Below are 13,837 nucleotides of genomic sequence, written 5' to 3' on the forward strand. Positions count from 1 at the left end.
GAAATGAAGAGATTTGATTTCAACAGCCACGGCTCTCCTGTATCTGCGCTGGAACAGATGGAACACTCCTCTCGGAGTGCCATGTCCAACATCAGACACATGCAGCCTCGCCATCGCCGTGACCGTACAGGTGACTCAGCTGTAACCTCAGGTAGGGGCTCAGAACGCTCCCTGGCCGCACAAAAATGCGTTAATCACTTGGGATTCTGGGACAGACAAAGTGAAAAACTTACACCGCTGATGCCAACACCTGGTAGCATTGATTGTGTGTTGACATTGTGGTACTGTACCAACACTTTCTGAAGGTCTGGTTGTTTAACAGTACTGCCTGTGAAACAGGGCGTTTCTGAAATCTTCACATCGACCTTTTATCATCAGCAGACAGCTGTCAGGGGTTCAAGAAGCCAGACTCCGACGGAAAACTGTACCTGTTTCCGGCAGATATCTGATACGCACACATAACAGAATTCACTAGGAAGTGTAAAAAACTGATTACTTTCTTACACAATGAACACGTGGAATTCCCCGTGCTAATATAAATGGTTCTTCAAATGAAACAAAAAATGAAGCTAGTATGTATAACATAGCAAGATTTCTAAAAGGACCAAGGAAATTCTAAGCAGTTCTAAAGCAGACAACAGTAACCCACACTGGAGATCTGGGATGGGCCTGCAGCCCATACATGGCAAAGAGCTGAAACAAAAACATGATGAGACTTGTTTCTATTATACTTCCTATTAAGACAATAACATAGAAACACAACATGTCAAATAGAAACAAAAAAGATATTTAATTCACACACACATATCTGGAACATGACCACCTTCACATACGGGATATGCAGCGATCCGTGACACAGTGGTCTATCACACAAAACTACGGGAAAGGAGCGGACGTTTGGCCAGGATCTTGGCAGGAAAATCTCATTTCAGGCCGGGGCCCGGGTGAGGCGCACACACGGCACAGTGCGGCTATTTTCCAGGTCCTCCCAGCAGATCGGCGCCTCGGCTCACTTGAAGATGCCATTCCGCTGAGCTGGGCTCGTTCACAGGGAGGGCTCCCAGCTCCGCTGGCTCCGGTCCCAGTGTCCTAGTTCTCCCGTCCTGCCTCTGTGATCACTGGCATTTACTGAACAACACAACTTTGTACATTCTGCTGTGCAAATGAAACTGCAATTAATTAAACAGTTGGAGGAATGTTTTCCAGATACTCCTGGGCTAATTTGACTGTGCTCCACGCTTTTTTTTTTCCTTACCCTGGATTAGACATGGGAGTATTCTCCCAGTGCCGTTTCAAAAGCACACAACCAGAATGTGTTTTTTTCAGGTATTTTGTTTAACCGGAAGTCCTTACATTAGCATTAAGCAGAGCAATTCACCAATTTTGAAGAGTACATAATTACACTTGTGCTTTCCCTTAGTCTTAAACTCATCCGGTTTAAGTCTGAATAAAGCTCTACTGTAAATACACCCCTGCCTCTGCTGCCAAGATGTTTTAGGAACTCGAAAGGCTAAGTTATCACCCCAAAAATATCAGCCAGAGAAGAAAACGTGACTCTGTATCTCCCGAAAAAGGGATGTCTCTTTTGAATTCTGCTGTATTTCTGTAATATACATAAGAACATAAGAAAAATTCCAAAGGAGAGGAGGGCATTCAGCCTATCTGACCCTTGTGCTAGTTAGGAGTTAAACTGATCCCAGGATCATATTCAGATGTTAAGAAAAAAACAGGGTATCGGTTTCAACTTAGCTGGGCAGCTTTATCCAGACCCCCACCACCCTTTGTGTAAAGGAGCGCCTCCTGATCTTGGTTTTAAATGAACCGTATATGCTGAACGATGTCAGTAAGAGCTACAGCTTGTGAACAAGTGTATCCCAGGCTTTCTGCCCAAACTTCACACCCCCTGGGTCGCCTCTGTTCTTGTTGTCACAGCGCCTGGGCTACGAAGAGCACCCGAAACTCTGTCTATGCGCATTCTTACACTTTCAAACATGTCGTTAAAGTTTATACGTTGTCTTCAGCCGGCGCGCTACTTGAAAAAAAAAATACGTGAGCGTAGTAGATAACACTATCAAGGCCATTTTAACACACAGATAAACCGTTTACAGATGCCTTCCATTTCAGGTCTTTCACAATCAGCAGTTTATTATTTTTGAATTCGACACGGTTTTGTTCTGCTCTAACCTCTGCTCTGCCGGGGTTGGGGTGCAGGACTGTTTGCAATCTGTCGCGACGCTACCGAGACAATCGCGCCTGTGTGTCAGAAACGGGAACCTCGTTTCTGCGCTCAGCTCCGAGTCTCTACCGGGATTTCAGAAAACTGCTGAAAACGCTAGACTAGTATTTAAAGCTATCAGTCAGTCAATATTTTTAAAAGATTTTTTTTTCTCTGCGGGTCCTCGGAGGTGTTGTGAGATTACCTGTAAACAGCAGTTTACAGCAAATCGGAAACTAAACGTAAATTTCGTCTGACATTTTAAGCGCACAAAAAAAACCGGGGTGACGTTTAACAGTCACTTAACTGTATTCCTAATCATTTTACTACCGGTATCGATCATAGGTTATCGAATGCTTACATTTATCATTAAAAGCATGCAAAGACAAAATGCCTTAGAAATAAGCAGTCTTTTCAAATAAATCCACAAAATTGTTTTAATATTAAGCTTCCTTCTGTGAGAACCAATTCATGCTCAATTTTTACGTTCTTATGCTTTGATTTATAAACAATTTGTTATGTTTTTTTTCCTCCTGTTAAGCCCAGTTCAGCTGAAAAAAAAAACAATATTCGCTATTCTGCTTTCTGGTGCATATCTGGTGAAGTGTATTACTTCTCAGTTGGTTTCGCGTTACCAAAGCTTTCCTGTGAGGAGTGAACGTGAAATTTTACGATTTTTATCGCGCAGGCTTTAACAAAAATAATTACCCGGGAATAAAAAAAAAATACACACGTGTAACTAAGCGTCAATCCCTCGAAACATATTACAGCTACCGTTAAAAGACTGGATGAGGAAGTTCAATTTGAAGAGCGAAAGCGGAAAATACAGAACCGAATCTCTCAGCAGCGTTTCTGTAACACATTCCCGCAGTTCCAGTGAAGGAGTACGGACTGCGTTTGACAAGCGCGTCACTCATTAAAAAACATTTAAAACGCAGTTTTAAAAAGACCTTTAGAATTAACATTTGGTTTAAAACATTAAATCGTTGAGATGTCAATTTAATCACATTTCATCCGTTTTTCTCATGCCGTACTTGAGACTCCAGTTGCCCCTTTGGTCAATGTCATTGTATTTAAATCTAAACTGTGGAATAATTTCCGATCATGAAATAAAACGATCTTACTGTCGTTCCGCACTCTCTATTTCAGTGGCTACCTGCTGCAGGACACATTGACTTCAAACAAACGTTACAAATCGCGCCTCGCAGTTCATGACGAGTAGCGTATCCTTTTAATCTGTATTAAAGAAAAGCAAGACATTGGGGAAGCAGACGGCGATACTGATGAGTCGTCACGGCAAGAGACTGTTCCTAGAAAGAGAGGCTACAGTATTTTAATTAACAAAGTCGTATTTGTGTAACTTAAACACAATTTCCGTCTCTTTTCAGATTTGAAATTGACATCTTCGTGAATTCGCGTACGTTATGATACAGTAAATGCTTTATTATATCTGTCTGGGATACAGCTGTCAAACACAAACAGCTATTTTAAGGATAATGATTCACAGCTGCTCTCTGACTCGAAGAGTGCGTTTCACCGCGGTCAGTGAGTAAATACAGGCTGTAGCGAAATTACAAGTCAATTAACCGATTTTAAGACAATTCCGACACGCGGCTTAAACCTACGCGCACATAAATGGTGAAAATAACCCCGACAGCATGCAGACACTGGGAGTCATTTTTTGCACATTTCGGTACAGTTCGTGGATGGTGTTACACTCGGTCAGGGTGGTGAAAACGCACACACACACACACATATATATATACACAGTACATATGCAAACACACACACACAACCTGCGCTCATGCATGACCGGCACACCGGACACGGGCTTTCCCTCCGTCGGTCTTTACCTACGAACACATCCAGCACACCCTGCACAGCAGAAACAGCACAAGGCGGCGGCCTGGCGGCTCCGCTCTCCCCCGGCCGCGGCACCTGTTCCCTGCGGCCCCGCCAGGACTACAACACCCAGGCGCCACCGCGCTCCGGCTGCCCGTCTCGCTCCCTGCGCTCTGCGCCAGTCCGCTTGAGGAAACCAGCTCGCTTTGGCCTTTTTTTTCTGCCTTCTCACTGTTGCCTGGTGTCAACCTACGCCGAACAAACAGACGTCCCTCCCACTCCCCCCTCCCTCTCCCCCCTCCCCCTCCGAGCGGCCGCCTCCGATTGGCTGGCGCGCCGCGGCCCGCCGCCGCCATTGGCCGCCGCGGCCGCCCGTCACGGCGCGTCCCCCTCCGCCGGAGAGTTGAGTAGCAACAGCTCGGAAACATCTGGCTGCCGCAGCTCGTCGGGTCTCCGCTCTGTCTTTTCTGCCTCTGCAGGTTGTTATGGGGAGCAGCGGAAAGTCGCGGTAGCTCTTTTTGTTGTGGTCGTTTTTTTCCTCGGCGAGCAGGGAGGGGAGGGCGACGCGGGGCACCGCTGCCTGTGAGTACGCCGAGCCGCCGGGGTGTTTCGGGCCGGGAGGGGGGCGAGGGGAGCCGAGCGAGGAAGCGGCGAGCGGGCGGGCGGCGGCGGGGGGGGCAGGCTGCAAGGAGACGGAAAAGTAGTGATCTTCCTGGGGCGCCGCTGCCAGGGGCAGCCCGGGGAGTTGCGGGGCTCGCCGCTGCGGGAGACAGCGCTGGCGGGGCCTGCAGCCCGGCGGGCAGCGGTCGGGCAGCGCCGGTGCCTCGGCTACCGGTCGTGGCGTGGCGTGGCGTGACCGTGTGCGCCAGTGGGCTGGCTGTGGCTCCTGGGTCCCCCCACGCTGCTGCCTCCGCGCCCGGGGCGCCGCTCTGCGCGGGGCTGGAGCTGGGGGACAGAGCGCCCTGCCCAGGGCGTCCCGGGAAGTTTGGAGAGAAGTTCGCTGTGAAACTGTTGCTTCTTGTGCGGGTTTCCTTTTTGTTGTTGCTGCTGCTGCTGCAAGGGTCGGTCATCTGTCACGCGTGAGAGGAGGCTTCTGCTCTGATCAAGGAGCAAAGAAAGCCTCGATCCCGGGGAGGAAAGTGACACTCAGGGGCCACAAGGACACACGTGTTTCCTTGTTTGCCCCGGCGCTCTCTCGTCGCCCCTCCGCGAGAGCCGGGAGCCCCGCAGGCGGTGTCGCCGGGGGCCGCCGGCGCTGTGCCGGGCGGTGAGGTCGCCTGCAGCCCGGGCAGGGGAGCTCCGTGACCTCCGGCGGGCTTGTAGGAGCCGGCCGCGGCTCTTGGCGATGTCCTGAGGAATTGCCGAGCCCTCACCCCCACACCCGGGCCAGAAGCTCCGAATTTACCCCCCTGTTTTCGGCAAATGTGCCCACACGGGACCCCGGGGTGGAGCGGGTTTACAGGTGATTCAGCGGTGCAACTTCTGACTGCTCGGATGTGAAGAGAAATGAGAGGAATGTGGGCGATATTGGCCATTAGTCTGTGCTCGGTGGCGGCCGGCGACAGGTGCCGAGTCGCGTGTGGTGTTGGTGTCGTGCGGTGTTACCGGACCGGACGGGTCGGGTCGGGCCACACGCACCGGTCTGAGGTTCCGCCGCAGAACACAGACCCCCCTCCCGTCGCCCCGGCTCCGGTGAGCTCCCGTGTGGGTTTTGCGCCGAGTGAAACTCGAGGTGTCGGCGGCCGCAGCCGAACAGGAACCGAACCGCGAGATCGTCACCCGCGAGGGGGAGCCGGATACTTTCAGGCGCGCCGCTGCAGCAGGGCAGCCTTAACACAACATCAACAAAACGAAACTTGGTCAAAACTCTTCTGGCTTGCGTATTTTATTTTATTTTTTTGGGGGGGGCAGTCTTTCCCTGTCTTCTTTTTCTTATTTTTTTTTAATCAGTTATCCAGTGAATGGCGGCTCTGGCGAGGGCACTGAACCGTAAAGAAGTCGAAAACAATATCAGCTGCAGAACTGTCAGTTGCAAATCTGCGGAGTGGGGCTCTGTGGAGGGTTACTGGCCGGGGGGGGGCGGTTGTGTGTGGGGGGGGGGTTGGGGAGAGGAATGCACACTCCAAAAAACTGGAGGGATTTTAAATGCATCCCTCCAGTAATGCAGTAAACCAGGCTAGAAAAAAAAAGTGTCAGACCTGTTTGGTAAAGTTGTCTTTCCGTGCAGATTGGAGGGGTGTGTGTGTGTTTTGAAGTGTATTTGCAATGGGGGGGTTGACCAGTTCTCCCCAAACAATTCGATGTACAATTTCTTTTAAAGAAAGGGAGGAAAAAAAAAAGTTGTGTAAAGAAGAGGCTGGTGGCAAGAGTGTAGAGGAGTAACATATGGCATTAAAAGGAGCACAGCTGGAGGTAGCATTTCCATCTGAACATGATGTCAGAGCAGCTGACAGACTGCCATCCCCCCGCCTTTTATTCTAGCACACAGGCAGGGAGTTAGTGTGTGCGGCTCTGCGTGCGGAGAAGGTATCTCGTTCGCTTCCAGCGTCCTCTCCACTCGGCATCTGTCTCTCGGCTCGGCGGAGGAGCTGCGGCCGGGGCTCGGTCCGGTTGGTGCTGCCTGCAGCAGGTACGGTAGGGAGGGCTCTCGGGGCTGTCAGGGCTGATGTCCGCGGGCACGCTGGCTCTGTGATTGTTCCAGCGTGCTCGATTGTTTGCTTTTCGGGACTCAACTTGGTAGGGAGGTGGAGATGAATGGGAAACTTTTTTTTTTTTTCGCTTTTCGCATAGTGCATCCGGAATTCAATTCCTGACGGCAGTTGTGGTATTTGAGTGCCCACAGTGCCTTTACCTTCCTTTTGTTGTAAAACAGGCTGTTGATGTTTGTGTCTTGTACACAAGAGATTTTTGTTTTATTGCAGCTGATGTATTCGTTGATGCCACTGTGTGTTTTAGGGGAGAGAAAAAATCGGCAGGAAGAATTCCAGCTAGGGAACGAAAGAACTTTATTCTCTTTTTTTTTTCTAAAAAAATAACGATAGCCCTCAAAAGGGGGAGAGTATGTAAAGCACAGAGGAAAAAGTCGTGACTTCAAAAGAAACCATGCCAGGCTGTGTAGACAGGTTTTTTTTTCCTTTTCATTTTACCCATCTAAAATAGCAGGGTAATTATTTGAAAGCATTTCTTTCCTTTTTTTGTCATAGTGACTAATTTAGGACTTGCAGATTTGAGCTGCCTGAATTGGCCAGACAGCTGTAATCGCACTCCTCCTAGTCCTAATCTCTTTATCTGGGCAGCAGCTGCCATATGGCCACAGTCAGCTGGATCAGATGTTTATAAGCTTCCTTCTTCGTCCCTCTCTGTCCTTTCAGCCTCCTAATTTGATCGCTGCTACCTTGTGAGCTGTCCTGCAATCTTTATTTTTAGCCATCTTAAGGATTAGGATTGATGTAGACTACAGGGCACTTAAAGTGATTGTATTGTAAATCTTCTGGGTTTCCTCTTTGAGGAAAGATGTGCAGTTTCTCGAAAGAGGTGGGGAAAAAAAATCAAATTGCAGGCTTTTCTTACAAAGTGGATGAAATGCCTTGCTCCATAAAATGAGGTGATATATAGTTAAATGACCAAACCTGGAATAAGAATAAATACTAATTTGGTTTTTATTTTTCTGTTTCACTGAGAAGAGTCCATATAGTTAACAGGTGGTGTTGTTTTCTAAGAGTGCTTTCTGCTGGGGCACAGATATGAGCAAGCTTTTGGAAAATTATTTGAAATTGGACTTTTGATTCTGTGATTTACCCAGTGTGAGTCTTTTTTTTTTTTCCTTAAATTTGGAAAAGGATATAAAAAGAAAATGTTTTTCATGGTCAGGTGCATGTTCTGATTCAAATTTGCATCTTTTGAACAACTGCATACTTTCTGCATTAAGTGTTGCACAAAGACAGGGTTTGCTTGGTTTGTGGAGCTAAAAGCCTCTTACCTAAAACCCAGAGCAGGTTAGAATAAAAATAAACCCAGTCCTTGCCCAGAGAGAAATCAGGGGAACTGTATCCGAGCTGCACGGTCCTGTAGTTACGCATCTGTCTGTGTGACTGATCTACAGAAGCTTTGTGTTTTAGGCTTGGAATCAGTCACTGGTCATGTAGTCATTTTTAAAGTCTGTGTAATATATTTGTAATACTGAAAAACAAAATCTTAAGGGCAACTTCATTTTCTGATGGTTTAACTCCATCTTTAAAAATTACAGTTGAATATTGTAGAAGAGCTACAGTACAAATCTGAAATGACCTCCTTAAAGCTGGTTAAATAACAGAATTGCACCAGTCGTTTTTTTCTTCTTGTTGTTAAGGGAACCAACCTGGTTTGGCAGGACCAACTTTAAAATAATATAATGAAATGGTTTGTGAAATGTTGGATTCCTCATTCGTACGGAAAAGAAAGGCTCTCGCACTTTTTGCGTTACATGGCAGTTTCGCCACAATAAAACATCCACTTGTTTCCTAGGGGGCAAAGAAAATCGAAAACCTGGTATTCGTCCGCTGTTTCTTCGCGTCCGTTGACACTGTGGGGGGAAAAGAGCTGAGCGATTGTGGGAAAGAGGAAAGTTACGTAAAGGCTCGAACAAAACAATTGTTGTTCTAAGGGGGCACTAACATCTGCTGTTTGTTCCAGGTTATGAAGACAACATGGAGTTTCCAGACCACAGCAGACATTTACTACAGTGTCTGAGTGAGCAGAGACATCAGGGCTTCCTTTGTGATTCGACAGTGCTGGTCGGCGATGCCCAGTTTCGAGCCCATCGCGCCGTGCTGGCCTCGTGCAGCATGTACTTCCACCTCTTTTACAAGGACCAGCTGGACAAAAGGGACATTGTTCATCTGAACAGCGACATTGTTACAGCCCCCGCTTTCGCTCTCCTGCTCGAGTTCATGTACGAGGGGAAGCTTCAGTTCAAAGCCCTCCCCATCGAGGACGTGCTGGCCGCCGCCAGCTACCTGCACATGTACGACATCGTCAAGGTGTGCAAGAAGAAGCTGAAGGAGAAGGCCACGGCCGAGGCGGACAGCACCAAGCGGGAGGAGGACGCGTCCAGCTGCTCCGACAAGGTGGAGAGCTTCTCCGAGGGCAGCACGGGCCACCCGGCCAGCGGCGACCTGCTGCCCAGCGACGACGAGGACTCGGAGGGCAACAAGAGGGACTCGCTGCCCGAGCCGGGCAACATGTGGATGAGGCTGCCCTCCGACCCGGCCGGCGCCCCCACGGCGGGCGGCGAGGCGGCGGCGGCGGCGGCCGGCAAGAGGGAGACGGCGGGCAGCCCCTGCAGCTCCTCGGGGTCCCTCTCCCGGAGGTCGGCCCCCTCCAGGAGGGTGTCGGCCGACGCGGACTGCGTGCTGGACCTGTCCGTGAAGTCCGGCCTGGCGGGGGGCGCCGGCGAGGCCGTCCCCGGGGGCAACCCCTACTTCTGCGGCGCGGTGGCCCCCGACAGCCTGCAGGGCAGCCTGGCGCAGGTGCAGGTGAAGGTGGAGAAGGAGGCGGCATCCGACGAGGACGACCTGGCCAGCGGCGACTACGACATGGAGCACGGCGGGGGCGGCGGCCCCAAGGAGGCCCCCAGCGCCAACGGCGGGGTCGCCACCCACGGCCACAACCCCCACGGCCGGCTGGCGTACGACGCTCACCTCTCCGCCCTGCCCGGCGAGCTGGACCGCGACGACAAGGCCAGCGAGGACGACGAGATGCTGAGCCCCGAGAGCGAGCGCGCGCCGGCCGAGGCGGCCAGCATCGACAGCACGCTGCTGCCCTACGTCTCCAACATGCTCGGCGGGCCCCACAGCCAGATCTTCATGTGCCCGCTGTGCAACAAGGTCTTCCCCAGCCCCCACATCCTGCAGATCCACCTCAGCACGCACTTCCGCGAGCAGGAGGGCGTCCGCGCCAAGCCGGCCAGCGACGTCAACGTGCCCACCTGCTCCATCTGCGGCAAGACTTTCTCCTGCATGTACACGCTGAAGCGCCACGAGCGGACTCACTCCGGGGAGAAGCCCTACACCTGCGCCCAGTGCGGCAAGAGCTTCCAGTACTCGCACAACCTGAGCCGGCACGCGGTGGTGCACACCCGCGAGAAGCCGCACGCCTGCAAGTGGTGCGAGCGGCGCTTCACGCAGTCGGGGGACCTGTACCGGCACATCCGCAAGTTCCACTGCGAGCTGGTCAACTCGCTCTCCGTCAAGAGCGAGGCCCTCAGCCTGCCCAACGTCAGGGACTGGGCCTTGGAGGACAGCTCTCAGGAACTCTGGAAGTGAGCCCTGGAGCACTGGGAGCACTGGGAGTTAGAGCGCTGTGGGGCAGAGGTAAGGGATGGGGCGGGGGGGGAGGGGGGGTCTCAAATCAGTCACGTTTCTTGTACTTCAGTTGCAACCTTGCTAAACTGCACTTTAGTAGCAAATAAAAATGTTACTGCTGAATTTATTAATACTATTATTTATTCCCTCCACGTGGCAGGGTACACTCTCAGAAGTTTATTTGACAATAAGCAACGTTTTTTTTTTTTTATCTTTCAGTGCGTATCGGTGTGAACGCAAACATTTACATGGTCTTTAAGTTCCCGATTCTTTGCCGTCTCCTCTCGAGGCTCGCTCAACTGCACGCAGATCCCGAGCCCTTGCCGGGGTGGGGAGTGCCCACAAGGCATTTTATTTGCAAGCTGCAAATGTATACACCTCATGAAGCTGGCGGTAAAAATAGTGAAGAAAACAGTGACGATACACTAAACAGGTACTGTGAACATTCTGTATATATATATACACGCGTGTGTACACACGCGTAGTGCACTACTGGATTTTAATAAGAGAAACTTAATTCTACTGTATTTTACATGTTAAGCCCTCGAAGGAAACATGTTATTATAAATTACAAGCTTTCAGAACTTCAGCTTTTGTACATTTTTTACTTGTGATGGGGAAACCTGACTGATGATGGACAAAAGGAAACTTTCATGCAATGGGTGGTATCCTTTTTCAAATGACCTGAAAGCCTTTTTTTAATTCTTACCATTACAGTTATACATTTTTATACAAATGGGTAGACGCACACTTATTAAACATATCCCTCTTCAAATGACCATAATCTTAAGTTGGCTTTGTAGAAGTGAGTGACGACATCTGTCTGAAAATGGGATCTGTCATTGCATGAAGTTCAAATTGTATATTTAAAATGTGAATTGCTGTTACTGTACACTGTAATTGATCAAATAACAGACTGTGCTAAAACTTTTAGCTCAGTCTGTTGGAAAAAAGTAAATATTACAGTTATGGAAAATGCATGATTTTTTTTAGAGGTCTTTTTTCGTTGTTTTACATTATTACCTTGGAGAGTGTGTTTTAAATTTACCGCTTCAATCATTTAATTCCTAAATTTCGGGGTTTTTTTTTCTTTTTACAATGTAATTAGAAGCTCCTTTGACATTTTGTGCGGGGCTGTGAAGAACATGTATAAGTGCACTGATTTGATATTTCGGTCTGTATAAAGTGTACCGGTTCTAGCTTCTGTTGGACAGAAAGCAAACGCAGGAATCCACCGTCATTATTGTCCTGGCCTCCGGAGGGCGTGCTGGGCCGTAGCTGTGCACCGCAGGGCCCTCCTGCACTGAGCTGCATGTCTGTGGTGTGTTTGGGCTTGCAGCTGCTGTCTCTCTATCACGATAACGGGTTGAAAATGTTTTTGTTGTTATTTTTTTTTTCCTCCTTAAATTGCCTGCCAGCTTTTGTCAGTTCCAATTATCAACTAAAATATGCAGATGAGGTCGGAGTTTGAACGACGAATAGATCGGGTGGCAGCCGCTTTGCATTTTTTTTTTTTATTTGAAGTAATTTATTATTTTTCTTTTGGCACTTGCAACAAACTTGAAACTCTGAGGGTCTGGAGGATTTTCTTTTTTGTCCTGCTAGTACCTGAACAGTCTGGAGAATTAGCACTACCTTCCCAGCCTGGCCAGACTCCGACAGACTGCTTTTATAGAGCATGAGTCTGTCAGTCCTTCCTTTACCTGTGTGTACAGACACACAGGGACCTGTAAGAATTGGGTGAAATACCTTAACAGTTAAAGGTATGCTTCCTGGACAGTGTTTGGTTTAATTCATGCCATTAAAGCCCAGCTACAGTAATCAGTAAGGAGAGACACGATTAGCACTCTGCCAGCTACAGAAGACAAAAACTGTTTGTTATCAGCCCTGCAGAAGAAGAATCTTTAACATTTAGAAAATATGAAATGGAATTGCCCATTGACAGAAATGTTGTTTTTACTTGAAGGAGTATTCTCCTTTTTGAAGAAGGAGTACCAGTAACACTTGGGAGTGTTATGCTCTGTGCATGTAGCCTTCAGTGTTCTCATTGTTCCCCTTATGGAATCCTTTAACTGTTGCTGAGCTGGGACATCATCACAGTGCCCCTACCTAACGTGCCGGTTGGCTTTTAGTTTCTCTTCTTCTGCCCTCCCGCTGTTCTGAGAGTGTGTTCCAGCGCGAGAGAGGGGGCGCAGGGCGCAGGGCGCGTTCCCCTAGCAGCACGAGCTGCATTGCCGACTCGGGGCGATGGGTGTTTTGCACAGTGCTTGTCATTCTCCTTTTTTGCACTCACAAATACATGTTCCGGGAATATTACTGCAAATACTTGCTGTGGTTGTTTTTTTATTTTTATTTTATTGTATTTTTTTTTTACATGTTATTTTTCAGATGTATTTGACCGCCTTAAACTACTGTAAAAACCGCTTATTTTCGTGCAGAAAGTTATTATTGGAAAGCCGAAATTGTGTGTTGCTGGACTGTATCAGTTTGGTTTTTTTTTTAAGAAAACAACAAAAAAAAAGCTGTGAAAAGATGACCTGTTAAACATCTCCATTTATCTTTGGTTACTTGAAAACTGGAAATAACCTGCTAAGAACCTGGGGTCTGGGTAAGGACAGGAGAGGAATTAAACTGGAAGGAAAGAAATCTGTTGAAAAGGACAATCGCTGTCTGAGGAAGAAACAGATTTAAAAAAAATATTTGCTTTTAATTGGTAATCCCTGTGAAAGTAAGTTTCTTTTTGACTTTTTTATTTAGACTGACATTTAGCTTTGACAATCATAGTATGTTTTATTTTCTCAAGGGGAGTAAATTATAAGGCTGTTTAGTTTTGTACTTTTTTGGTGTGCTGTTGGTGAAATTTTTAAATTGTGTGCTAATTGCAATAAATTATATGAACCTTAAGAGCCTGTTGTTTAAAGTCCAGTTGATTTTCATTTCTGTTCATTGAAAATGCAGTTGGAATATTGACTAATCACTGATTGGTCTATTGAATTTTGTTTAGCAATATGGCAGCTAAGGTCAAAGTTCCCAAAAGTTCTGTTGCCTCATCTTTTGTGGATTTTCATATAGTCACAGGTGAGAAGGCTGGGTTTCGATCTGTCCTGGTATTGGTGTCATTTGTAGCATGGACAGAATTAATCATGTTAAACGTACGCTGTTTTCTTCAAAAAGGTGAATACCATCTGTCAATGTAGTGGAATTTTCAAATGCTTCAATCCCCAAAATTATCCCTGTACTTCACCTCCTCATGTCTGTTTTCACTTTTATCTGCAAGCAGAAATGACTTTCTGCACTCGAGTAGAATTGTTTTCTTTAAATCGGGTGTAGGGTCCTTTTGTTGTCATCTGTGGTGTCGGTAGTCTTGCACGGGCCTCTCCTGCTGCTAATCCGAGAGTCTGGGGAAGGCTTGGAACAGGAGCACACGATGAAATACACT

At 48.1% G+C, this 13,837-nt stretch overlaps 1 protein-coding gene and 1 long non-coding RNA gene across 6 annotated transcripts; one reads left to right on the plus strand and one right to left on the minus strand.

Moving 5' to 3' along the window:
• Nucleotides 1–766: 766 nt before the first annotated feature.
• On the minus strand, nt 767–4,160 carry LOC148645964 (uncharacterized). Its single transcript, XR_015927864.1, has 2 exons — nt 4,069–4,160; nt 767–1,155 (listed from the first exon to the last, which is right to left on the minus strand). It is a non-coding gene; the product is annotated as an uncharacterized LOC148645964 (long non-coding RNA).
• On the plus strand, nt 3,755–13,302 carry zbtb18 (zinc finger and BTB domain containing 18). Of its 5 annotated transcripts, XM_088609576.1 has the most exons (3): nt 4,474–4,639; nt 6,539–6,686; nt 8,729–13,302. In XM_088609576.1, the coding sequence occupies exon 3, from the start codon at nt 8,743–8,745 to the stop codon at nt 10,357–10,359; it is 1,617 nt and encodes a 538-aa protein (XP_088465702.1). In that variant the 5' UTR covers nt 4,474–4,639; nt 6,539–6,686; nt 8,729–8,742; the 3' UTR covers nt 10,360–13,302. The 5 variants fall into 5 exon arrangements, with proteins under 5 accessions (XP_088465697.1, XP_088465698.1, XP_088465702.1 ...); XM_088609571.1 differs by lacking the exon at nt 6,539–6,686 and having other exon boundaries at nt 3,755–4,536; XM_088609572.1 differs by lacking the exon at nt 6,539–6,686 and having other exon boundaries at nt 4,439–4,639.
• The last annotated feature ends 535 nt before the right edge of the window (nt 13,303–13,837 follow it).

The sequence above is a fragment of the Lepisosteus platostomus genome, chromosome 17, assembly GCF_059453375.1.
Source record: "Lepisosteus platostomus isolate fLepPlt1 chromosome 17, fLepPlt1.hap1, whole genome shotgun sequence".
Taxonomy (NCBI): Eukaryota; Metazoa; Chordata; class Actinopteri; order Semionotiformes; family Lepisosteidae; genus Lepisosteus; species Lepisosteus platostomus.